This window comes from Ischnura elegans, chromosome 5 (assembly GCF_921293095.1).
Source record: "Ischnura elegans chromosome 5, ioIscEleg1.1, whole genome shotgun sequence".
NCBI classification, from domain to species: domain Eukaryota; kingdom Metazoa; phylum Arthropoda; class Insecta; order Odonata; family Coenagrionidae; genus Ischnura; species Ischnura elegans.
In genome coordinates, this window is record NC_060250.1 from 12,864,932 (window position 1) to 12,890,354 (window position 25,423).

Below are 25,423 nucleotides of genomic sequence, written 5' to 3' on the forward strand. Positions count from 1 at the left end.
CAGACAGATTCCGAATGTCATTTTTTCCACGATCAATAAGAGATTATAACGGCAGCAATAGAACTCGTAAATAGATTGCATGACTTGTAGTGTAGCCTACTAACCTATGTAAAACTTAATGCATGTTTCTTAATTCAATTATTATTTCTAATAGCATATAGTAGTATAGTTTGTTATTATACGGGACGTTTTTTGGACGGTGTGGTGTGCATGTGGGAGTCCAAATGCATGCTGCATGCTGGTGATTGATCACCCCCTGCCAAACACCCTAGAGGTGGCTCGCAGGGTATTATGTAGATGTACAATGTTGGCAAAACTTGGACGGGAACTTTTAAATTGGTTTTTTAAAATTTTAAATTATATATTATATATATAATTAAAATTAATTATAATTTGTCCTGTGATCTGTAGAATTTTCCTTTATCTAGAGCGAAATGGAGTGGAATATGTAATGAAACGGAAGATATTCGAGGTACATATATCAAATGTGAATTTGTCTTCCAAATAGTTTCACTTATATCGTGGAGAGAGACTTTCGGATGTTTCCTAAAATATGAGTAATCGGAAAAAGAACTATGAAGCGTGGACTGTTTGAGAACAGTTGAAGGTGAACTATTTCTCGTTTTATTGTAGTTTTTATTCACTAATTTTCAGTTTAAATTAGCTACTTCATAATATTATATTTTGTGGACGATTTCACTTCATTCTTATATAAGTCCCCATTGAGGTCAACTGACTGACGACTCTGATGTAAAAATTGAAAATCTTACAATGGAAATTTAACCACAGTTCCCGATTAGCTATCGACTCAATTTTCCGGTACAGATCAGAAGCAGATGAGAATGCATTCTTACGCTATTTATAGTTCTTATTACGCTATTTATAGAGCTATGAGTCTCCTTTTTCGACAGTTGACATTTGTATTTAAAGCTGCAGCGTAAATTTTAACGTCATGATTCAAAACTCTTTTCGGCTATTTGGCGCTGAGCAAATGTAAACAATTGAGTTTGGTAATGATTTTACAATATATTTGAAAAATATAAAAAAACACGTTTTGATTAAATCTAAGACAAAGAAAATATTATGTTAAATAAAAAATTAAATTATCCGCACTCTTATTTGAACTAAGGGGGAGAAAATAAATAAACCACCCTTCCTAGGTTCATGGTCCCATGTTTGAATTTTACATAATATAAAAGATTACATCTTCAAAGCCAAAAATCTGGTGCGCATTAATTTCAATCTTAATCAAATTGCATTATGATTATATCTTAAATAAAACTATTTCTTCGTAAATATTCTTAACTATACTACAACTAAAATCTCAAATTTTAGATGATGAGTTTATATTATTCTAATGTCAAATGTTAAGCCAAATCGCGCCATGTTTTTGATTTTGAATATGTGATCCTCTATCTGTAAAATTTAATCGTGGGACTTCAGGCAAAAACAGTGTAATTTATTTTCTTCTTTTTAGTTCGATTAAAAACGCTGGTTATTATAATATTATTATTTGGAACTATTTTTATATTATTTTTTGGAGTACTGTCTTATTAAATTATAGGGCGTTTTTTTTAAATATAATTTTTTACGTAAAACCGGCGTTCGTGGATGGCTGAGTAATTATATATTTTTCATCTTTAGTGTCTCTCTTGTCAGGGGTCTGGGGAAAACGAAAATCCCTCGTTCATGCACGGTCCAACTGGATGGTAAGCCTCAATAGCCAGAGAGCATGTATGATGCGTTCGCAGCAAGAGATCATAATGGACGCAGCAACACTTGTGAAGGAGAAGGGTCGCACCACAAACCAACCCCACTTCCAGCCAGCACAACACCTCGACCGTGTCACATTCAAACCATTCGACCCATCTCCTTACACCCCCACGTGTGTGTGTCGAGAATTGGAGACCCGACCTCCGGCGAGAGCAGACTTGCCTTTTCAAACGAACACCCCCATGAGTCCTTGGAGAGCGAACTCACTTCATCTTTTCTTCTCTTTCTCTCCCAGTAGTAGTAGTGCCAGCCGCGACCCACCCTTTCTCTCCCTCCCCCTCTCAACTAGGCCCCCCCCCCGACACTTCCTCTCCCCCACGTGACTCATCCCTCAAAAGCCCCTCTTCATACCAACCAACTCGTCTGACAGTCTGGTTCCCTCTTCCCTTCTCCGCCCAATTCTCTCTTTAAATGTGCTCGAGCAGGGCGGGGTGTGCGGGTGGTTGGGTCGAGCCTCTGCTGATAGATGTAAGGAACGGAACATCCTGTTCCATATTAGTAGGCCCGTTTTTGTGTCTGTGCGTGTCTTTGTATGAGGATACAAAGAAATTTTCACATATTGCTTTGTTTGGGTTGCTTATATTAGGTCAGTGCTGTAAATTTATTTATAATTATTATCATATTTATCGAATAATCGCAAACGATGGGTCATAAAGGTTTTTATGCAATTTTAACCTACACGTTAGCGCGTCTCTTTCGAAACACGTCCATCGGAATGTTTTTATAATTTTAGTTTCAATGGCCCAATTTGAAGAAATACTGCTTCTCCTTAACTGTTATGAAGTAAGCGGCGAAAATGCAGATTTTTTCATGCTAAGAATTGTCTAAAATTATAACTAAAATAATACCGATTCAAACCGTGGTGCATAAATATGTAAATGAAATTGAATTTGTTACTTAAAATTGAAATCGAACTCTGTCGCATGAGTTCTGCAGCAAGCGACGAAACTATTTATTGCTTCCTCGTAAGAATTGCCTAAAATTATACCTAAAATAATACTAATTCAACCCATAGTGCATAAATCTTTAAACGAATTTGAATTGTTACTTAATATCTAAATTTTGCCGTAAAAATATCATAGGAATATCACGTCATATTCATCTTCACGTTGCCGTCTAAATGAAATCGGGGGAGGTAGTGTTCAGGCCTGTGGGTATCCCAGAGGCTGTGGCCGAGTGGTGCATGGCGGGAGTTGTGGGTGGCAATGTCTCCTCTTCTCTTATTCCTTCGGAGGACCGTCCGTCCGTCCGTCCCGGGAGGGGACGTTGGAAATATGTTCATCCCCAACGAGAGGGACTTCCACGCTCACTTCACTTTATTTTTTGTCCATTTTCTTCCTCTCCGCGTCGCCTCCTCTCCTTTTTTTCATCAACCCTCTGTCTCTCCACTGTTTGGCGTGCCGTGGGGACCGTTTCGGTGCCAGAGGTCGTCGAGAGCAGCCCTACACTGTATATAAAAAAGGAATGTGATTAGAGGGATTACCCCGGTAGTCCCGTCGCGAGAGATTTATGCCTCCTGCCGCGATAGACACGACGGGACCATCTGCAGCGAAAAGGACACTAGTATTTCATTTATGAATAAGTTGTGCGTCGCCCGAGTTACGGGCTGAGGGTGTCGTTAGTCACCACCGGTTGTGAGGCGCTCTCTGAGTACCACGTGTCGCGGGGACGAACTTCCAATTTAATTTTAATTGTTCGGTCTCGCCCAGAAAAAAACATGAGTCCCGTCCCCTCATGAATGATGTCCGCTGGAACTTTTTTAGGAGCGTAGACGACGATGCGCATTTTTTCCTCATGAAAGAAGAAGGCATCCCCGCTGCGTGGTCGCATACATATATGTACTTCAGGCGAGGGATTGTGACACCCCTGAGTAATTATTCGTTTCCTTCGAAAGTGCTCGTCATAAATCGTGAGCAGTGGCCTCTAAAAGGATTGAACAAGTTACTGTCGTAAAATGGAAAGCCCATAACATTGTATTCATGCTTTAAACGGTAATCAGAGTCTCTCATCTATGTCTATTTATCTCTCAAAACACTCCCATTATACCATTTCAATGAGCATTATAAAAACATAGGTAGGTAGGTAGGTAGTAGGTAGTTAAAAAGGATCAAACACTATAGAACTGCTTCTTATGAATATTTATTTAAAATCAGAAAGTTTTTTCCTGAACGTGTCATCAGAGTTTTTCATACCTAAGGAGTCGTTCTTTCCCATGGGGTCATTTAACTTTTACCACACTCATATGTAATGCTTGTATGAACTCTTTTCCTCATTAATACGATTTTGACAAAGAGATAATTTCCAGCTTAATGGATTCCCTCGGAGTGAGCATACCTCACAATGGAAGGTTGTACTTCAAAATAGTATGTTTTATATCAAGGGTCCTCAACCTTCTTTAATGCAAGGGCCAAATATTAATTTCACGTCGTCCGGAGGGTCACCATGCTCCACGTCTCTTTTCCATCATTTCAATAAAGTAAATAAAAAACGTATGATTTCAAAGTACAATAATCTTTATTGGTTAAAAATATCTATCAATGAATGCGATTTTCGAAATTGTATATTTTTTTACGATTTCGCCGACTGCGATTTGAAGGCAGTTCAAAATAGTATGCTCTAGATCATTATTTGATCTAAATGAACCGAAAAAGTTGGAATGGAGCAAAAAACGGCAAATGACAAAATTTATGGTACAATTTGCTAAATTTGGATACAACATGACCACAATTGTGTGAAATCATGCCCACATTGTTTAATACCAATTTTTCTATATAATTATGATCCTATGAATTTTTATGGCTGAATTTAGTCAAAGCTAATAATTTATATTTTCATACGAAAGTTTCAATTTGTTCTCATTCCCTATCATCTCTAACCCCTTTTCGTCATTCTCTCCTTCTCCATGGGAAATTTTTAATACAATATTAATTACATGATGAATTTAAGTGGACCTTCCGAGAATTCGTTCGATTGAATCGATGCCTGTCATAGTTCTCAAGTAGTACAAATGGGAATTATATTTTTGTCCGTGGAGCAGGCGCTTCTGCGTCGCTAAAAGTGACGTTAAAACAATTCCGTTTATGCAGAAAATAATACGAACTCACATTACAGCACTTTATTCAGCATTACCTCATAATTAAAGCGCATAAATTTCCATTTTAATTATAGCAATATTACGGATTGAGAAGTTTTTGTTATTATTTTCGGAACAAGATATTTAATGGTTGTTACAAGCTAAGTATAAGTATCTTATTTTCTACTTTTTGAATTTGTAACGCATACGTGCTTCGGAAGGTACTTTACAGTGAATACACCTCAGTCATGAAAAATCTCATGATTTATATCAACAAAGATTTACGGTTAACTTAATAAAAATGTTATTAAACCCCGGATTTGATCATTCGTTGGAAATTGTACCTGGTGTAGCTGCTTATTGTTGTTGGTGGTATTCTTCCAATGTTTTTTTTGATTTTCAAGTCAGTTCTAGCATAGTAATGGCGCCTGTCGAAGTTATGACTACCAAGCTCTCCCTCCATTCTCTTTTCCACTCCTCGGTGAGATACTAAACTTCATTCTTGCTTCGTCTTCTCCACTATAAACCCCCTCATTTATCAGAGAGGAGAGCGAAAGAAGTTTCTATATTGAGGCCCCAAGGTCTTTCGTACGCGTGCACCCGGTTAGTTTTCGCCGTGATTGGATGATAGCGTTGCCAGGTCCACTGATCTTGAATGGAAGCTGGTGTGTGTGTCTGTCTGGCAGACGGCTCGCCGCTTGAAAAGGGGTCATCGAGTTGGGAATTAAGAGATCCGTGCCCCCCCCCCCCCCCCAATTTTCCAATCGCTCGATTTTGATGCGCGGAAGTAATCATCGAGGCTGGAACAGAGAGAGAGAGAGAGAGAGAGTGAGAGACGCGAATTTCAGCGCCCCACGAATTCAAACAGCCATTATTACTCGAGCACGGCCAATCAGTTATTAGCTCAGGAGGGGAAGGGGAGGAAGGGCTAATTGATTGGGAAACTCATTCGTTGTCCCCGCCTTCATCTGATTCTAATTGAATAACATCTTCCCTCTTTTATGGGAGGGGTACTCTCACTCAGTTCGCAGTGAACGGGATGGTTGGTTAGTAATACAATTTCGATGCCTCCACCCCAAGCCAGCCTCCGACTGCTCTGGTGTCTGGGGCAGTTTTTTTTTGTCCTTTCCCTTGATTCTCTCCAGCACAAAACCATTCACGGCTCTCCCCCAACATGTCATAATAATAATAATAGTTAACTAATTGATCTTCAATTTTAAAAGGCTTGTCTGCATCAAAATAGATTTATAATGATACGATTAAAAGTTTAAAGTGCATATACAGGAACTGGAATGCAGTGCTCAACAAAATTTCTATAATATAGGAACTTTTCGCATTGTTAATTAATTACAGAATAGAGACCTTTTAGCATGGAATTTGTTTTATAAAAGAATGGAATTTTTTACTTTACTTTAATTATGTTGATTGCATCATGTACCTTACTGAAATATGAAATTCCAGTATATAGTACATTTTTTCCATAAAATGTATTTTTTCGGAGTATACTATTAAAGTTATTAAGGTGCTTGATTAGGTATTTGTGGCAACTCAGAGAGTATAAATGAGGGTTATTCTTACAGAGCGTAATCATATTTAGTAAATATAAATGCAAGGAAGAGTTAGTAGGTATTTTATCTTGTATTGTATAATTTTTTCCTGATTCGATTGATTTGGGATCATTTAAGGCTCTTCTCTCTTCCGAGTCCTGAGTAATCATTCTGTGTGTCACCATCCCCTCAAGAGGGTATTGCTTCAGTTACAATAATATTGTCTCTTTCCCAATGGAATTGCGTCCAATTATCAGGATGAAAATTAGACATGCTCGCAGCGAAGTAATTTCGGAATTACTGCACTTTCAATTATATATTTGCGTCGTATCTCGCCAGATTGGATGCATTCGATATAATCTGCGTGAAAATTGGACATGTGGGCCTTTTAAGCAGAGTTATTTATTAACGACTTTGGTGTCTGTTATTTGTATAGGTTTCAGCAATGATGAAATATTTCGGGGAGTGCAAACAAAATGTTCGCAAACAATCCATTAACTGGAGTGAGCATCAAGGAAATGACCATCAACTTCCGGGAAAATTTCATTTTGATTTGCATCGCAAAATTGAAAATTTCTCTTCTCTGCATAAACAAAGAATTACTGTAACTTAAAGCTGGAAGTTGTGAAAACACCGTCTGTGTGTGAAAAGCATTCGACGTTTTCAATCATGTTTATGCATGTAATTAAATATCTTCAGTGCAATATCCCCCTTTTTTCAAGCAATCAATTGAAAATTTGTTAATTTCCTGCGTCATTATTGCCCAAAATGTAATTTGGTTCTTCGAAATCTGTCAATAATTACTGATTTTCCTGCAATGATTTTTTAAGCTTAATATAGCCTTCCATCTGCGCTTTGAAGACATCTGAGAAAAAATCCTTGAGGTGCGAGGTCGCCATGCGAAAGGATCTTGGTAGTGAAAGGAAAAATAATTGCATTTTTTCCAAGATAATAAAATTTATTACGAATTAGGTTTCAATGTAACTACATCATCTTAAAGGTGAAGATGAATGTTCACCTTGAAGATGATGTAGTAACATTGGAACCTAGGTTGTAATAAATTTAATTATCGTAGAACATTGCAACTGTATTTTCCAATATAGAAAACTTCCTCTCCATCTCGCTTGAATCTTCGGATATTAAAAGGGCCCCCGCGCACTGGCAACTTTTACAAAGCAACCATTTAGTTGCTTTGTGGATGTTCAAATGAAACACACGAAAATGACTGTGGCCCCGCGCACGGGCAACTTTTTAGTTGCCGCAACTGCCGTGTGTTCCATAGGGACTTCCTCAAAGCAACTAAATAGTTGCTTTGTAAAAGTTGCCAGTGCGCGGGGGCCCTAAGACATTGGCCCTATGGGGCTCCAAAACATATTTTTTTAAATTGCAAATGCGGATGAATTGCTTGGTGTAGTCATATTTGGAAACAAACCGTAGAAAAAATCTTCTTGATCACTCAATATTCAACACTGCCGAATCGCGTTTGAAATTTCGGAATGTATTTCATCAAAAAATGCCAGCTATAAAGGAACGACGCGATAGTTTTTCGAGTTTCTACGACTGGCACTGCGGTTACCAAGCACAGAAACAGCTTTTGGAGATAAATATTACCATTCCTGAATGCAGTATTAAATTTGATTATTTGCAGAAACTTTTAACTCACCTCGGCCACAATATTCCCGTACTTGAGGGATACTACGGTGCGACCTAGTCTCAATTCGTCACTACTGCCGTCCGCGTTCATCATTTTCATGTTCAGAATTAAGTCTCCGATATTGAGAATACCCTTTAAGCCTGTTTTATTGTCATTACTATTGAGTTACTTGATTGATATCGTTAACCTTACAGGTTGAACTTACCCTGTTAGCGTGAGATCACTTATCAGAAATATTATAATCTGATTGGCTGATACCCGCAATGTCGGGAAGTGATCGATAATCACTTGTCAAAAGTCACTTCGGAAGAAAAAAGCTTTTAGCGAGGGAATTTAAATCTTGCATACAAAATCAGTCCCCCCGTAATGGAAATACTATTTTGCGAACAAAGGAGACATTAATGCGCAGGAATATGAGGCAAAATGTGTTTTCGGACTCATATAAAATATGCCTTAGAACTCTGTAGATATCATTAATATCCAAATCGTAACTGCTTCAACTCCATAAGTAACAAATGAAGGTCAACGCAAAGAGTACGTGAAAGTCATGTATGTGCGAATGTGATGCAATTTTCAGACATTTTTGTGGACCACCCCAATGTGGCCTCATACGAATGTGTGAAATTCACACGCCAGTTGCTCAGGCTGGCGTGAGCTCTACCCTCGCCTGCCCAAACCAAGTATTGGGTCGATTCGATGAGCGTTTGATTGATTTGTTTGGTCAGGGAATTTTTCCCCGTTTCAAAGTGCTTTTAGCGGAAAGCTATTTTGAATTATTTGATTACATTTATTCAGATTCGTGTAATCAAATATTTTTTTGCGTTCCCGAAAATTCATTCTCGCTAAATATTCTCCGTGTTCGTCCGCGAAAATTATATATTTATGGGCTTTTATTTTGCCTCATGCTTTTCCGACATAGACCGGAACGGAAATACATTGTTTATTACATATTCGTCAAATATATCTCAACGAATATTCGTTTTTGAGGTAGTAAATCCATATTTTGCATATTCGGCGCGTTGGGAAAAATTAAAAATAAGAAATAATGAGAGAACTCAAATATTATCTTTACTTTTCATTGCTATGTCACCTTTTTCTGCTTTGTCGCCCAAATATGTCCTTTATAAAAAGCGAAAAAATAGTATCATAAAAATTCATTGGATATTTTATCATGCGTCCTATGTTTTGCTTTAAATATTTGCTCCGTGTTTGAAGTTTTACATCCCTGTCCATGTCCGGCGTTAACCTAACTCACCAATTAAACGTAGGCATTTAAAAAGTCAGGTAGCTGAAAAATTTTTATGCGCGCCCTAAGTCCCATTTAGCTCTGATCTATTCTCTATTGATTCTATTACTAATCTATTACTCTGTTTTACTGTTATTAATCTGTATGTTTTCATTACCGAATTCGAATGTCTTGCTGAAATTAAATGTTTTTTTTCTCTTTACTCTTTCAGACTCATGTCGATACACGAAAGGTCCATGGTCAGCTTGTGATGCCAAAACCAACACCAGATCACGCATGCTGACATTGAAGAAAGGTGACGCATCCGTTTGCGAGCAGAACAAGACCATTCAGAAGAAGTGCAAGAAAGGTGAGTTGCTTCATTTTAATTTCCACGTGAATGCCGCGTTTGTCGGGGTTGATCATTCTAGTTTGATTATCAAAAACAGATAAATAAATCCCCTCAAGTTTTCACGAGGACGAACGCAAGAGAAGATGGCGATATTTTATTGAATCGCGTGACTGGTAAAATAATGGCACAAATACGATTTTTTCAGCCAATACAAAATTTTATTTACCGTCGAATATTTCGACGAGCTAGGGCCAACCAAACTATGCCAAACCATACCTTAAAAATTACAAAATTTGTCGAAATCTGGGTCTTTAAATAAAATGTTCAGGGCCACAAAAACGTGCATCTGTCATAATTAAACTTTTTCACGTTGAAATCTTCGAAGGAATTCACTCTAATGTATGTATCCATTGGCGATTTTTTGGATGTTATTCACGAGCCATTGATATCATTCGATATCCTTCTAACTCAAACGTTGTTTGAGCACATAATAGTAGTGTCCTGTGAGTTAATACATGTTGCCATTTACAGTCGTTCTATCTTATTACGAAGAATAAATATAAATATTGACGAAGGAAAGCGGAATTCAGGCTGGACATTGCCTAGAGTCATTGACAACGCATTGAAAAGCGATTCATGGACTACTGATGAGCGTGATGATCATGACATTACTTTCCCTGCCCGTATGTTGTGTTTCATGCATGCAAATGTACGATTCCCGGAGAAATGCATGTAGTTTGAGTGCCTAGTTTTATGAGCAATGTTAGATTACCGTTCGATGCAGTTCTCGAATGGTTATATTTTATCAGTGACAAAATCCCATACCATTACGTAAGGACCCTTAATTGTTGTTAAAGAAACTTTATTTAGAGGTCTTGCTTAATTTAGCTGTTCTAGGAAGCCTTAGAAATTCATTTTTTTACTTTTAAAAGTGTAGAATCCTAAATTGCCTCTTTTATGGAACCTTCCAATTATCATTTTGTCAACATCTGTGTGAACCCTGGTACCAGAAGAGTCAAATGGAGGCTTGGATATATGTCCAATAATACTATTTTGAGTCAGTGGCCGCTAGTTGCTATTCCAAGCTCTATTAATTTCTATTCGTACGAATTTTTTAATGCTATTATTATTTAGATTTTGGGGAGCGCCTTTGCCCTAAAACGAATCAGTAGCCAAAATATTCCATGCTATTTGGAATACCTGATTTATTTCTCGATATTTTTCTTATTTGATGCGCAGAAAAAAAACTAAACTCACAAATCTAGTTTCGAAGAAGAATTTTGGATATGACTGAATTCATTCAATCAAATGAATTTTTAATGCGCATATTGCTAGAGGCTAGGTAAATTTGATATCGAAAAGGTCAATGCATGGGGGATAGGAAAAACGCAGCTTCCGTCGTCGAATTCATAGAATTTTAAGGAAGATCACGCATACTATCGAGCACTGGGTTGATGCATTTCATATTTTGAATATTCCATCACCTAACGCTGTACACTTTTCGAAGTGAATGTAAATCCATTGACCAAATTTGATCAATATCTGCACTGGCGGACTCACGGGGGCACGTGCCCCCCTCCTCCCCCTAGAAGATGGAAATACATACGCGTAAACAGCTAAACCCTGAGCTCTGCGCTCTATCTCCACTTTGCGCCGGTTAAAAATAAATCTTCGCTGCAGAATGACATAAGATCGTTTGAATGGACTGGCTTCAATGCATATTCATCAAGACATTATGTCATAAATAAACGTTAATGAAGCACTATACATCTTGTGTATAGGAAACATAAAAGAAAACAGTCCTTATTGTACATTTATCATATCGATGTTTTCATATTTATAACGTTTATATCAAAATAAAGAGTAAATTCCGTACATCATTTGAGGGCATTAGAAGCCAAGGGGGATAAGTGCAATTTTTTGGGAGATAATTACAGATAATTGTTGGTGGGGTACACAATATCGTTGTAACAAAGAGATACATGTAAATCAATGAATCTATGTGTATATGCTTTTCAGTGATTCACTTGTATCCCTTTGCCTTAGCAGTATTGTGTACCCCACCAACCATTATCTGCACTCATAAAAAAAACTCTGGATCCACTCTTGAATCATGGGCGTATCCAAAATCAAAACTAGGGGGGGAGGGCGGGGCAAAACTAGCTTAAGTCGTTCAAGTTGTAACTTTTTTGCACATACAAGGTTAATGAAACCAACATTTTAAGGAAATTATGACAGCAATTTATTATTTTTAAAAATTATTTCCTTGAAAAAATAACGATTTTTATTTTAGTTCCATGTCTTATACTTACCAATATAGTTTTTCTTCATAAGGAGAATTTGCTCATAACTTTTGTTATTTATTTTCGCCTCTAGAGGGTGGGGGGCAGTTGCCCCCCCCCCTCCGCTGGGTACGCCCATGCCTTGAATATTTAAGTTCTTTAGGGCCAATGTTTGCTGCATTTAGGAGGAATGATCCTCCTATTTCGCGTAGTTTCGTGTGTCTGTACTTACATGTACGCTTACCCCGTTCAATTCGTTCCCATTTGACTGTTGAAGTCGTGCTGTTGGCTGTTATGTTTGATGCTTGTCCACCCGCCTCCTTCTTCCTCCGCGCACCAACGCAGTCGTGTGGATGGCGAACCTACCAGTGGATCGATAATGTGTTCCCTTTTTCTTCGCTCCTAAAAACCGCAATACGGAAAGACATCCCTCGCTCAATGAATGCATCGCGAGTTTCTTTCTCGCGCGAATCGGCGACCACAGACTGGGAAGACCTTGTTCTAGGATATGAAGGGAAGATTGGCAGGAGAATAACCCACTGCCAACGTTAATTTGATCTAAAACGTAGACTTTTTAGGGATCATCGCTCGACGGCCCATTTGACGGACGATTTTCGTACTTGAGGAGCGTTGAAGTATTACGTTCCCACATTTTCGGTCATTTCTGACCCCTCCAACCCCCCCCCCCCATTGAAAGTAAATATAAGCATTTGTCGAACCCTTACCCCACCTTCAATAAAATTTGAGGCAAATACGTCACGTAGGTTCGCTTCTGCCGAAGTAAATGACTTCTGATTAAGCCATTCAATCGGTGAAAATATTTACCTATCTATGATTTTGATATTGAGGTTTGAAGCAAATATTCATAAAAACTGGATCTGTTTACAGGAATGCCGACTTACAAATAATATTGGGGGGGCCCAAACCGGGGATCTTGCCCCCGGAAATTTTATAAGTAGAGAGTTTTAAGTTTTTTAAGCATTTTAGAAGAGTCATTTGATCAACATTAGAACCCTGATAACACGAATCTCGATATCTGGACACTCCGGGGAAAATCGACAAGCCTGACACATTTTTTTCCTCACACCCATAAGGAATGTTTGAGGGGGCTCGGCCCCCCTAAAACCCCATGGAGTCGGCGCCACTGTCTGTTTACGAAATATTTTTCATTTGTGCTTGCTTTCCACCCAGTGGGCTCGGGTTCAGTGGCAGATATTTTTCAGAGACAGCTCAATCCCTGCCTTAGTGCTTCGAGTAGGCCAATACATGAACAGCATGCCGTCCATCTGATGGTACGTTATGCCGTTGTCCCTTTGGTGCCTTTTGTTATGATGCCGACACCGGGTTTCTCTCCACCCTTCCATACATATCCTTCCCTTATGGCATGAATGGCCTTGGCTATCAGTTGCCTCCTCCTAATATCATACCATACCATTTTTCGTTTTTTATTAATAGCTGCTTTATTTAATGAAAACTGAAAATTATATGTACCAATTTTTAAGTGTTCATTCCACAATGTCATATGTTTGCATTAGAAATGGTGCAATTATAATGAGTACTTACGTAGTATTTATTACTTACCCGACCTCCCTTGTGTCAGCTTAAGTAAGCAAACTCATAACCCTTATGGGTGCGTCCGTAATACCTGAACGTCCCCCTAATCAAATGTGTATCTACCAGAATACATCTCAAACTGTGTTTCCCTGCATGGCAAGCAACAGAGATGAAATTGCTGAATCACAAAAAAATAACTAGGCTGAGTAAATATTCTTCATTTAAATGTTTATACCAGTTATAACTACGAATTACCATTTTTATGTGGAGCCATTTCAGTCACTGGTAAATCACATTATTTTCATAAAATTCTGGAAAATTAAAGAAAATAAAAATTGTGAATATTTTGCTTTAAATTTCATTTCATTGTAATTTAATATTAAATTTTGCTAAATATTTTAGTTTTTACTCTCTGTATTGAGTCATTGTAAATTATCAAGGCATTTATCAGATACTTGTCTGTAATTATCTTAATCAGTAGTTTGGTGCATTACAGTCAACAGTGTTAGAGCTACTTTTTTCTCAAAGCATAATTCAATTCCCACCAAAATTGGTCTTGCTGTGACTTCTTTTCTTGGAGGCTAATTAGTATTCTATTAATTTTACATTTAATACACATGACTGCAGTACATACATAGAGGGCGTATCCTTTCATATTTCACTATTTGGTAATAAAAGGTATATGAAGGAGAATAAAGTGTTGTAATAATAATCAGTCATCCATGGTCTAAAACCAGTGGCGTAGCCAGGAATTTCATTCGGGGGGGTGGGTCCAAAACCAGAGGGGAAAATTTTTTTACTAATAGTACTTACTAATTTACTTATCTAAGTACATATTTGGTGCAAAATGGTAGGTCTCGATGTTTTTCAATCGTAGTTCCATGGCAGAAGCCCTTGTGAGTTGATCCCTTCCTTCTCTTGATGAAACGACAGGAAAAGTGAGTCAAGGACACAATTGGGACAATGAGAGAGATAAATTGAGGGCCACAATGGGATCCCCAAATGCAGGTTGACCCAAATAGTTTCCCAAATGAGACCGAGCGTCCAGGGTGGGATAACAGGAGATTCGATGGAAGCTAATTTAGCCAACACCAGCCAATCCTATTTGGTTTTTTTAATTAAAACCTCCGACCTATCTTTGAAAAATAATTGTATGGCATGCCTCTTGACTGCTGTGCATTGACACTCCGTTTTAAGTGATTGTTTGCTTGTATGAACCCAGACACATATCTTGGGAAGTGTAAAGAGTCTATTTTTTCTGACTTTCATTGCAAAATAATAATGAAATGCTCTGAGCATGGTATTTGCAACTAACAGTTGAAAATTCATCTTGTATTTCAATGCAATATATTCTGGATTTTTAAAAAAGCTTTGAATGCTTGAACTGAGATTTTTTTGACATAAGAGAAGAATTGAAAGTATGTACTTATAGAGATAAGTTCCATTGCATGATAGACTCCATATATCCATCGTCATTTTAAAGAGATGCTGTATTTTAATAACTGCCAATCTTAAAATAAAAGTAGTTGTTATCGTAGTGAATACCTAATATGGCAGTAAAAGCTATATTATTTTAGGCCCCTATGAGCCGAGGCAACCAGATGCGCCACCGGTGGCGCGTCCGGTGGAACTGGTCAGTCGTGGGGCATAGAATCAAATGAGTCCTAATAGCCGAGGCAACCAGACGCGCCACCAGACTTTCCTCCTAAACCAGTCGCCTGAGCCCCGCAACCGCACCTTACACTTTGGCCCCTATTAGCCGAGGCAACCAGATGCGCCACCGGTGGTACGTCTGGTTGCCTCGGCTAATAGGGGCCTTAGTTATTATCAGTGAATGGCTAATAAAGGCAACGGAAAAGCATTAAAGAATACTGTGGGTACTGAAACTGGCTTCAAAACCTGAATTGCAACCTCCTTATGCATGTTTTGTGTTATAAAAAACATTTGGAAGGTCAAAAATGTTATGATAAGATATGTTTTTTATCAATTTATTATGGTTATATTCATGAGCAGTTACATGAACTTGCTAAATACTCTTTTATAGATCGATAGGAATTTAGTTGTTTAGATTTTCTGTTCTTTATCAAACCTCTTTTTCTTATATGATAAATTACTTGGCTCCATTTTCTCCTTGATGAGAATTATCTCGTACCCAGTCATAGGCTTCCTAATAGGTAGCTCGCTCTTTCTCATTTAAATATTTTTTGAGCCCATACATTTGCACCTGAGGTGAAACTAAAAACTTTGTTCTTCATTTTGGTGATTAAGATTTTTTACAAATGTCAACTAACTATACACAATATGAAATTAATGAGATAAGTCAGCCTTATAATTGTGTGGATAGTTTTTCATTATTTATATGTATGTGTTATATACCTATTCAAATGTTTCATACTGGAAATAAACCTCAATTTTTAGAACTTGTATTTGTTGGCAATAACCGATTCTTTAATATATCTCCGATTCTTTAAGAAAACATCTCTGATAAGTTATTCCCTATATTTTTTTTATTTTTAGTCATCATGTACTTTCCAAGGCCTGGCTCTAATTGCTAACTATTTATTAGAATAAGTATAATTAATCATTAGCCATTTCATGAAACCATTTAGTTCAACTACTAATGGAACCATGACAGAAAAAGCTAAACCAAGTGTCAATTAAAGTTGGAAGGAAAATGTCTCCAAAACTAGTTCCTTGATTTTCTCAAGCAATCATGGTCAGGGAGGAGAACAGGTGTAAATCCGACAAAGGCAGTGCTAAGAATAAATGCAGGCTTGATTCCTATCTGGTGACCATATGATGATGTCAGATTTCAAAGGGGTCGCATATATTCAAACAGTTGGGTGTGCTGATATCAGAAGTCCACAATTCAAGTGAAGGAAAGTTCTAGACGGGTTGCAATTGACCATGAGTAGAAAATAACCGTGCATGAGGAGATAAAAATCATTAAATTCTAGGAATTTTCTTTTTGCGGTCAGTCGTGAACCTTCTAGAATTTCTCCCACTTCACTTCTGACATTCACATACGTAACCCTTCATATACTGGATGTTTTATTATATACAGCAGAATTATAACACTTTTTAATATTTATTACTCTGCACTTAATCTACGAAAGATAGAGCAAATGTATGAGCAACTCAAACTATTACACGTAAAGGCCTACAAGGGTTCAATTTGAGCTACATTTGTAAGTTTAGTGTAATACAGTGGCACAGCAAGGGGGTTTCAGGGGATAAACCCCCCCCCCCAGAGCTAAGATAATTTTTTAAGTTAAATCCTATTTACTTAATTGCATTTATATTGCTTATAGAATAGTGCAACGATTTATAAAATATCCCTCAGAAAGTGGTAATACTCACTATTTATCCTAAAATTTTTCTGGGGAGGGCCCTTACACCCTGACGGGTATTCCATACCCCCAGACACCCCAGTGTTAGTTGCACCTAAAATCACCCCATAGCCTCAATTCCTAGCTGCACCCCTGTGGTAATAAATACTATTATGAAGAACCCACCTGTTCATTTTGAAACACCCAGTCCTATGGTGACATCATCTCAAAACCGCAAGAAGCCCATCACTCTCAGCCTAGCCCTCAGCAGGTCAACACTAGGGGCTTGCAGTGGAATTCAAAGCACAAACTCTATGCCTATGGGTCCTACGACTGCCTGAGTGCCTATTAAAACCTATTAGAAGCTGGGAAAACCTCTTCACAAGTCTTTATCCACTGCTACCCTCATGTTCCCCTTTCTTCCTGAAGCTGTTGTTTCAGGCCAAGAGCTGAGAGAGCTAGGAAAGGAAGTGCTAGGCAAATGGCCATAGTCACCTCAGTTTAGGTGGAGACACAAACTCAGGCAGCCATGAGTCCCAAGCAGGGAGAGCTCAGATTGTTTGCATTCCTCTAGTTATGTATCACTTGTCCCTTTCCCTAATGATATTTGCCTACGAGAATAGAAAAACCCACTTTTTAGACACCATTTACCTTCCAACATTAATTGGCATTTGGATTTTCTGTCCTTGGACACAGCCATTTCATGATTAGGGCCTTCATTGTAACATAGTCTTTATATGCATGTATTTGGTATTTTAATTAACATGATTTTCTGTTTGAGAGAGAGAGAGAGTACCCTGCATATGTATGTTTGTACGTTCGAACCTACTGGAATAGTAGTGTCTTTTTTTTTGTTGTCATCTGCCTGGCTGTAGTCATATTTTATCTCTCTCACTGCAGCATGCAGGTATGAGAAGGGAGCATGGGGAGAATGTGGACCTCAGAACCTAATGACCAGGACTGACACCCTTAAGTCTGACTCAGACCCGTCATGCGAGCACACTCGACAGTTTAGCAAGAAGTGCAAGAGCAGCAAGAGTGGCGGAGGCTCTATGAAGAATAAAGGCACGTATATATACATGTACCTACCTCATTGGAGCTCTCTCAATTGTTTTCACCGCTCAAGATTCACGTTCTTTTCCTAACACTGTGCATGCCTTTGGAAGAGAATCCACAATCGTGATGCACAGACTGTTCACTGACCTCTGCTTTAACTTAAATCAATGCTTAGCACAAATATGGATCAGATTGAATCATAATGAAATATTCAAAGGATGTAGTGTATGTCCTCTCTAATGTTGATGATTTCTACAACTAGTTTCAATGCATTCGCAGATCTACTCCTGATTTTGCAGTACCCAAAAATGACCCATGGATGTGTAGAAATTAGTTGCACTGGTCAACATTAAAGTGGAAATATTACATCCTTTGCATATTTCATTTTTCATCAATATGTTCCATAACAACTTGCCCCACACTTTTGATTAGATTGAAGAAAGATTTCATGCTTTCCCGGCAAATAATTGCTATGATGAGCTCTTCTCAAGCCCCACACGGGTACTAAGTGAAGGTGGTGCTGCCAACACTGTGGGTGGCAGTGGCGCAGCGAGGGGGGGGGGATAAAAACCTCCACAAAGCTCAGAGAAAGTTTAAAGTTTAATCTATTTTGCTTAATTGGATTAATATTACGTATAGAATAGTGTAAGGATTAATAAAATATCCTTCAGAAAGCCATAAAACTCACAATTTTGAACCATTTATCTTAAATTTTTCTTGGGGAGGGCCCCTGCACCTTCCGCTTACCCTTGCGGGTAATAAATGCCCCTCCAGTATTAGTAGCACCTAAAACCCTCCCTGACCTTATTTCCCAGCTGCGCCCGTGCTGGTAAAAATTCAAAGCTCATTCAGTTTCATGAAAATTGTTTTCGGGATGGGTGAAAAGTGGCTACGCAAAATATTGGCAGCATTGCATTCACTCACTCAAAACAGATGCCAAGAAGATTTCATCAATGAATTAGCCATATGCCTATATTGGATATCAATCTTTAGAATGCATCAGAATCATGCCTTCACGTACATATAATACTTGGTGCACATATTTTCATATTTTTTGACCTTCTGAAAAATAAAAGACATTCAGAGCTTCATTTATTTGTGATGGGAGGCAGCATGGACAGCAGGAAGTAATACACTGTGATTCCATGGTTTTATATGTTGAAAATCCAAATCACCCTTTTGGCAGGATGGTAGGGAGATATTATCAAGAAGCACTTTATAACTAGACACTGTCATGCACTTTATGATGATAAGTGATGTAACCACATGAGCAAGTTTTCCTTTCAAAAATTTGCTTTCCTCGAGACAGAAGGGATCTGAGTCTCATTTACGCACAATGCACACTGACCAATCCTCCATACTCTATACTCATACAAGCTATTTTGAAACAATCTTCCTTTACTGCTCACAATAAATTTATCAATAAGAGTCATTTTGTTGTGGCCATAAGTACATAAATGCCTGTTTACTGTTAAATATTTGTACTGTGTATTTTAAGGACTTTAATGTAAAAACATATTGGCATTTGTATATAAAATAATGAGATAGGTTTATTATGGGAATAATAGAACAACGATGAAAAGATCAGGCTTTGTTGCAACTCAATATAAAGTTCTGCTTGAGAAAATGCAAGCTAATTTTAATTAATGACTTCTCTTGGGAATCTATTGCTGTTCATGGATTTTTGTTTAATCCCTAGTAACATTATAATCACATAAAAAAAGCAAAACATTCCTTTTTGAGAATATGGACAATACCTATATGAAATTAGTAACATTCAGGAATCGATTTTTTTGGAAATTCAAGATGCTTTGATGGTGGGAACATTATAGAATTTCAATTCCATGGAAGGGATGTTTATGAATGGGCAAATAATACATTTTTTACACTTTAAATTGTTATGAAAAGACTTAGTTTTGAAAAAAGTTGTAAATCACGGCTCTCTGAAATTTGATGCAGAAGTAGAAGATTATGGAATGATTCAAGGCAGTTTGTTGTAAAAATGTGATTAAATGAAAATTCTAATAAAGCACGCACATTTTTTTCTCCAAACAGTATCTGGGTATTTAATTTTAGGCAGGTAAATAGTGACCCCAGGTGAAATTTCCATCAAAATCTGAGATCCTTCTGGAAAAATGTTTTATGAAATGAGGTGGTAGCAGTTACCCATAGTAGTAGATAAAAAAATCAAAATGTAAAAGGGCTTCTGTACTGTTTTTGGGTTTAATGCAAATAAATCAAATCCTGGAGATGATATTAGGATGATTGAAAATAGACTATTTAAGGAGATGAGATTGAGGGTAAAACCTGGAAATTGATCATTAACATTAAAAATGCTCGAGGAAAATGGTTTTGAATGTCTGAAAATATTTAAATGCATATTGCTATCTATCCCATTTCACTCTTTGTCTTGCTGTATTGTTTTATGCCTGCATTGCCATGTACAAAATTGCATGCATTTGTAACTCTTGACCACATTTTGATCTATCAGATGCCGTATATATTCTTCTCTTAAAAATAGATTTTATAGAGTAACATGCATGAATGCTAATTTGCTCCAACTATGAAATCAATTGTTATCTTGTACAGAGTTTTTTCCTAAAACTTCATTAATGAATTTTAACAGCCTGTCACTGATACTTGCACAGCAGAACTATTGCAGAAAAAGTGAAGATACTTGGCTAGAAAATGGCAGTTAGTGTTTTTAGAAGAACAGATTATATCACCATCTCATGAAGATACTGGGGCATAGAATTTTGAGCATTGACAGTTATATTTTGCTTTCAACTGGTGTAACTTTAAAAATAATTGGAACTGGTGCCTAAAAAAATTACTAATTTGCAATTTGGGTTCATTAAAGAACAGTTACATTTTCTACATAGGGTAACACTTTCCCCACCTGGGCTGGCCATGTGCATGAAGCTCAGGTAAAGATGGTTTGCATGGAAACTGTAACCCATTATGCTGCAGTATTTTTAATATCATTCATCATCTTAATTGATAAGAGTTGTGTGTTATAATGCTCCACCTACCTCTTTTTACTGGCAGGTCCATTTTATATCATTCTAACGGGTCAATAAAGTACAGTTAAATTCTCTCTTTTTTTTTGCTTAGACATCATTCAAAAAGCCTAGTTGGCAGGATTAAGTACATATAGGTAAGCTTCACAGTGTGAAAAGTACCACAAATTTGGACAAGCATTTGAAGAGGACACAACGAGATAGAACTGAACTTTCGAGGGGATAAAAGAGCTCTAGATCTAGACCAATTGACCTCTCTAAAAGACCTAGGTTAGGAGAGAGTCAGAAGGTCATCAAAAATGAGGAGTACTTTGGATATAATTGAGTACTAGAGACATAATTACTGGTGTCTGCATTCACACAATTTCACTCAGCTGTCAGCAACATCATGAGTCTTCTCTTGGGCTCGGAGTACTGAGTCTAAGCGTCCTTGCCTGCTCACTTGGCTTAGGTCCAAGAGCTTCGCAGCAGCTGATTGTAGGCAGTCCACCTTGACTACCCAGAGGGCAGCTAGCAGTTTCTTTTTCTAAGAAAAGTGGGGAAGAAGAGAAGTCTTCTGAAAATATTAGGAAGAAGATATTGGTCACATGATGATTTTGCAAAAATTGTCTTTGAAGGTTAGGTGGAAGCAGTGGCATAACTAGGAATATGGGGGGGGATGGGATGGCCTGGGGTGGTACCCCTCCCCCCCCTCCAATGCAATGGGGGTGCAGGAAAATTTTTGAAAAATGTCATGCCTGGATATTTTACATCATTTTGGCACTAAAACTTTAACTATAAGCGGATGCAGTTATTAAATTTCAACACTAGATATTAGTTTTAAATAACGTTATTATTTCTCCGATGCTTTGGGGGGATGTATCCCCTCATCCTCCCCCCTCCATAGTTACTCCTCTGGAAGGAAGCGAAGAATGGCAAAGGGCTACCAATGACATCTATAGAGGAGTTGACAAGGGATGTAAAACAGGAGACTTAATTAAGAGTGAAAATATTAGCTGATAGAGGAGAAATTAGTGGAGAGTTGCTTCAAACCAATTTTTGGATTGAAAACTGATGATGATGAAAATTTATTTCAAATCACGAGTTGGGATTTGACGACCGTGAGTGAAAGGAAATGCAAAAGGATTTTTTCCTGGGTGAAGATGCAATAGAGTCTATCTGCAATATATATTTCGTGGATATCTGGTGATATTAGAAGATACAAACAGAGATGCCATTTTGCCATGAATACATTAGCTCACATCCATAAATTTTGTTGCAAGAGAAGAATAATTATGGGTTTTTTGAATTCTCTCAATCATGAGATGCCCTATTTTATTTATCAAGGATGATTTGAAAAGCTGAATTATTATAATTTTTTAGCTGTAGAATAGATTCGTACTTAAATTCCATGGGAAAAAGTCCTCTGGACCAGGAATCAAACCACAGACATTTGGCTTTCCAGGCCACTGCACAGACCACTATGCCATCCAGGTTCCTCAGTTCCCATGGCAATTTTACTGAAGTTGATGGTGATACATATGTGTCAGGCTCTTGTGGTCCATCAAGATTTTTCCTTTGGATGGTGGCTTCATGCAGTGGCATAGTGAGGGGGGGAGTTTTGGGGGGTAAAACTCCCCTAGAACTCGGAGAAATTTTAAAATTCAATCCGTTTCACTTAATTGGATAAATGTTACTTGTATAATAGTGTCAGGATTAATAAAATATGCCTCAGAAAGCCGTAAAACTCACCATTTTGAACCATTTACCTTAAAAATTTTCCGGGGGGGAGGGTACCCACACCTCCCTTATTCCATACCCCCCCAGTATTAGTTGCTCCTAAAATCCCCCCTTGCCTTAATTCAAAGCTGCCCTCCTGGCTTCATGAATGGTCATATTCCCCTTGCATTTCCATCCTTGATTGACCAAACATCTGGTTGGAGAGATTGTCTATCTAGAGAGTTGGTCTATCACTGAGAAATTCAGAAAAATTGCGTTGGGAATTTAGACACCTGGGTAGTGGTCTGCTCAGTGGCTGGGAAAGCCAAAGGACCGTGGTTTGATTCTCAGCCCGAGTGAATATTATCGCATCGAACAAAAGGAAATTTCACCGTCCTTCATGCAGCAGGCTTAAAATATATGTAACATATGTAAAATAGAATGCTTTTATGAGTCCCTCTGGAGCGCATTTTATGAATTGTTCACTGTCAAAATAACTGCGTATAGATCCACTCTTTCATTTCAAGGCAAACTAGCATTCAATGTAGCAGTGCAGTAATCTCTGTGTTCAGCCACTGTGTTGACACTTGGGTCATTTTGAAATGTAAATGTGGAGTTAAAATAAGTGATTTTTATTATGATTGTATGTAACTTCTTCAATGCCAAGACTAAATTAATTACGTATGTATGTATAAGTTTGTATATCACCTGTTTTCTATCTTGCTTTTTGCCCAGTGGGTGTTAAGGGCACCTTTTAGAGGTCCATTTGATCAATTCGTATCCTACTGAGAGACATAAGCTATAAGTGTTTAATAAGCACTCTTATTTAATACCATTGATACTTCTTTGATGTGTGACTTTTGTGCTAAACGTTGTGCTTGTCGTTTCAGGTGGAAGGCGCAACAGGCAGTAAACGAGAAAAATGAAAACGAGAGAGAGAGCGAGAGATTGAGCAAAAGGATAATGGTTATTCCTTCTTAATAAGTTAATTGGGGTTGGCTTTTTAATGCTGCGTGCGTATGATATGTGAAAACCAAGTGCACTATTGATCGATAAAGTGTGAAGGACAAAAAAATGCAAGAGGAAATATTGTTTTCTAAATGTAGACATGCCTGTTGTTGTAAAGTCTTCTTTATCCCTGTCATACTTAAGTGCTATAGATAGCAGCCAACTGCCATAGTAAGTATTTGTATGCTGAGGTCAAGGCAAGCTCTTGTCCTTTGATTAAGCTAACTATTATTCATATTTACTTTTTTATTGTCGGTGTTTTTTGTGTTCTTAATATTTTGTAAGTGTTTGATGTTTAAATGTAAAGTCATTCAATCATTTTCACAAAGTCTTCCCATATCATTATATCTTTGTAGAAAAAAAATTAATCTGCAGAATTCTTGAAAGTCTCATATTATATATGTGTGTATGTGATGGTAGACAAAAGAGCATTTTCTCCTTTTTCATGAGAAAAAATTTAAGTTAATTGAAAAGTATCCTTTGCCACTCTTAGGATATCTACGAGTAATTAAATTTATCTTCACATTATAATTCAGTCCGATGACACATGTGAAGTACAAAAGCGTAATTGGAAAACTTTACAGGATTTCATCATAATAAAGTGGAGTTACTTTTTACGTGTTGTGTCATTAATTTTTCTAAAGACATGCATTTCATTCATCTAACCCTATCCTGACATCATGCCACTATCTACAAATGCATTTTTCTCATTAATTTTGTCGGACACTAAGCAATTATGCACCTATCCCTTATTTATCTAAATATCGGCAGTGAGCCATCATGCATAAATTTTACTATGAGCATTTAGAGAAAATTTGTGGAACTGTGGTTAAATTATAGTAGAGGAAGGAGGTGATGTAATGTGCAGCCAATCTATACTTACTTTACTTGTGTACCAGACGTGATATCCATTGTATGCTGTGTTAGCTTTTAACTAGGTGAGCTCATTAAAAAAGTATACACCTGATTTCAAGAAGAAAAAAATTTAATTTAATGTCATTTTTGTACAAGCGTACCTCAACTTATTTGTATGATTTAAAATTCTAATGATATTTTTGTTTCTGTGGTAATTTATCAATAAATTATCACAAGAAACTGACCCTGTAATGTTTCATTTGAGATTCACTACAGTTATATTATTCATGAAAAATGTTCAAATTTGGTATTAATAGAGTATACTTCCGACGTAAGTGGTAACATAAATTTGTATTAATTTAATATACTCAACCATCGTAATCTTAGAATGCACCAAGCACTTTTTCTCATTGCTCATATCATGAATGTATGTGATAGTTAATTTGCTTTTTTAATTGATACTCTTCTAAGAATTTGAAAATACGTGTCACAAGTTACTTACTAATTTCATAGTTGAAGTACTCTGTTTGAAGCAAGTTATGATGCTACACTAAAATGTCACTCATTGAATTTATAAGTGAAATGAGGAAGGTCCTCCATTGTTAGGCACCTGGGGATGAAATGCATATATGTATATTTCAAATTTACTTCCAAGCTTAAAGTAGATCATCTTCATTTCTATTTTTACAATAAAAGGATACACACAGTAGGTTTTGTTCTGCACTGTGCATATAATGCATTCTCCTCAAAGCCCTTTTGTGACAAAAATAAATCAAAATTTTCAAATTAATTTAGCATTTTACCAAAAAAGTCATCAATCACTGGATTAGACAATATCAATAATATTTAGACTGGCCTTTTTATGTCTCAGGGACAGTTGTTTGACCAAATTTCATCCAAGTCAAACTGAAGCAGAGTAGAGTTAGCGTGGGTGAATTAAAATGTGGCTTATTTTGCCATTTTCCAGCCAGTAGGTAACTATGATTGTATCTGTTAA

The 25,423-nt window shown here is 37.3% G+C and overlaps 1 protein-coding gene across 2 annotated transcripts in view; it reads left to right on the top strand.

Moving 5' to 3' along the window:
• LOC124158506 overlaps window positions 1–24,188 on the top strand; it is a 206,715-nt gene extending 182,527 nt beyond the window's left edge. For both annotated transcript variants that reach the window (XM_046533626.1, XM_046533627.1), the window contains 3 exons: window positions 9,505–9,642; window positions 17,690–17,854; window positions 23,454–24,188. In XM_046533626.1, the coding sequence (XP_046389582.1) occupies window positions 9,505–9,642; window positions 17,690–17,854; window positions 23,454–23,476 (326 nt within the window). In that variant the 3' untranslated portion in view covers window positions 23,477–24,188. The remainder of the gene's footprint in view (window positions 1–9,504; window positions 9,643–17,689; window positions 17,855–23,453) is intronic.
• Window positions 24,189–25,423: the final 1,235 nt, after the last annotated feature.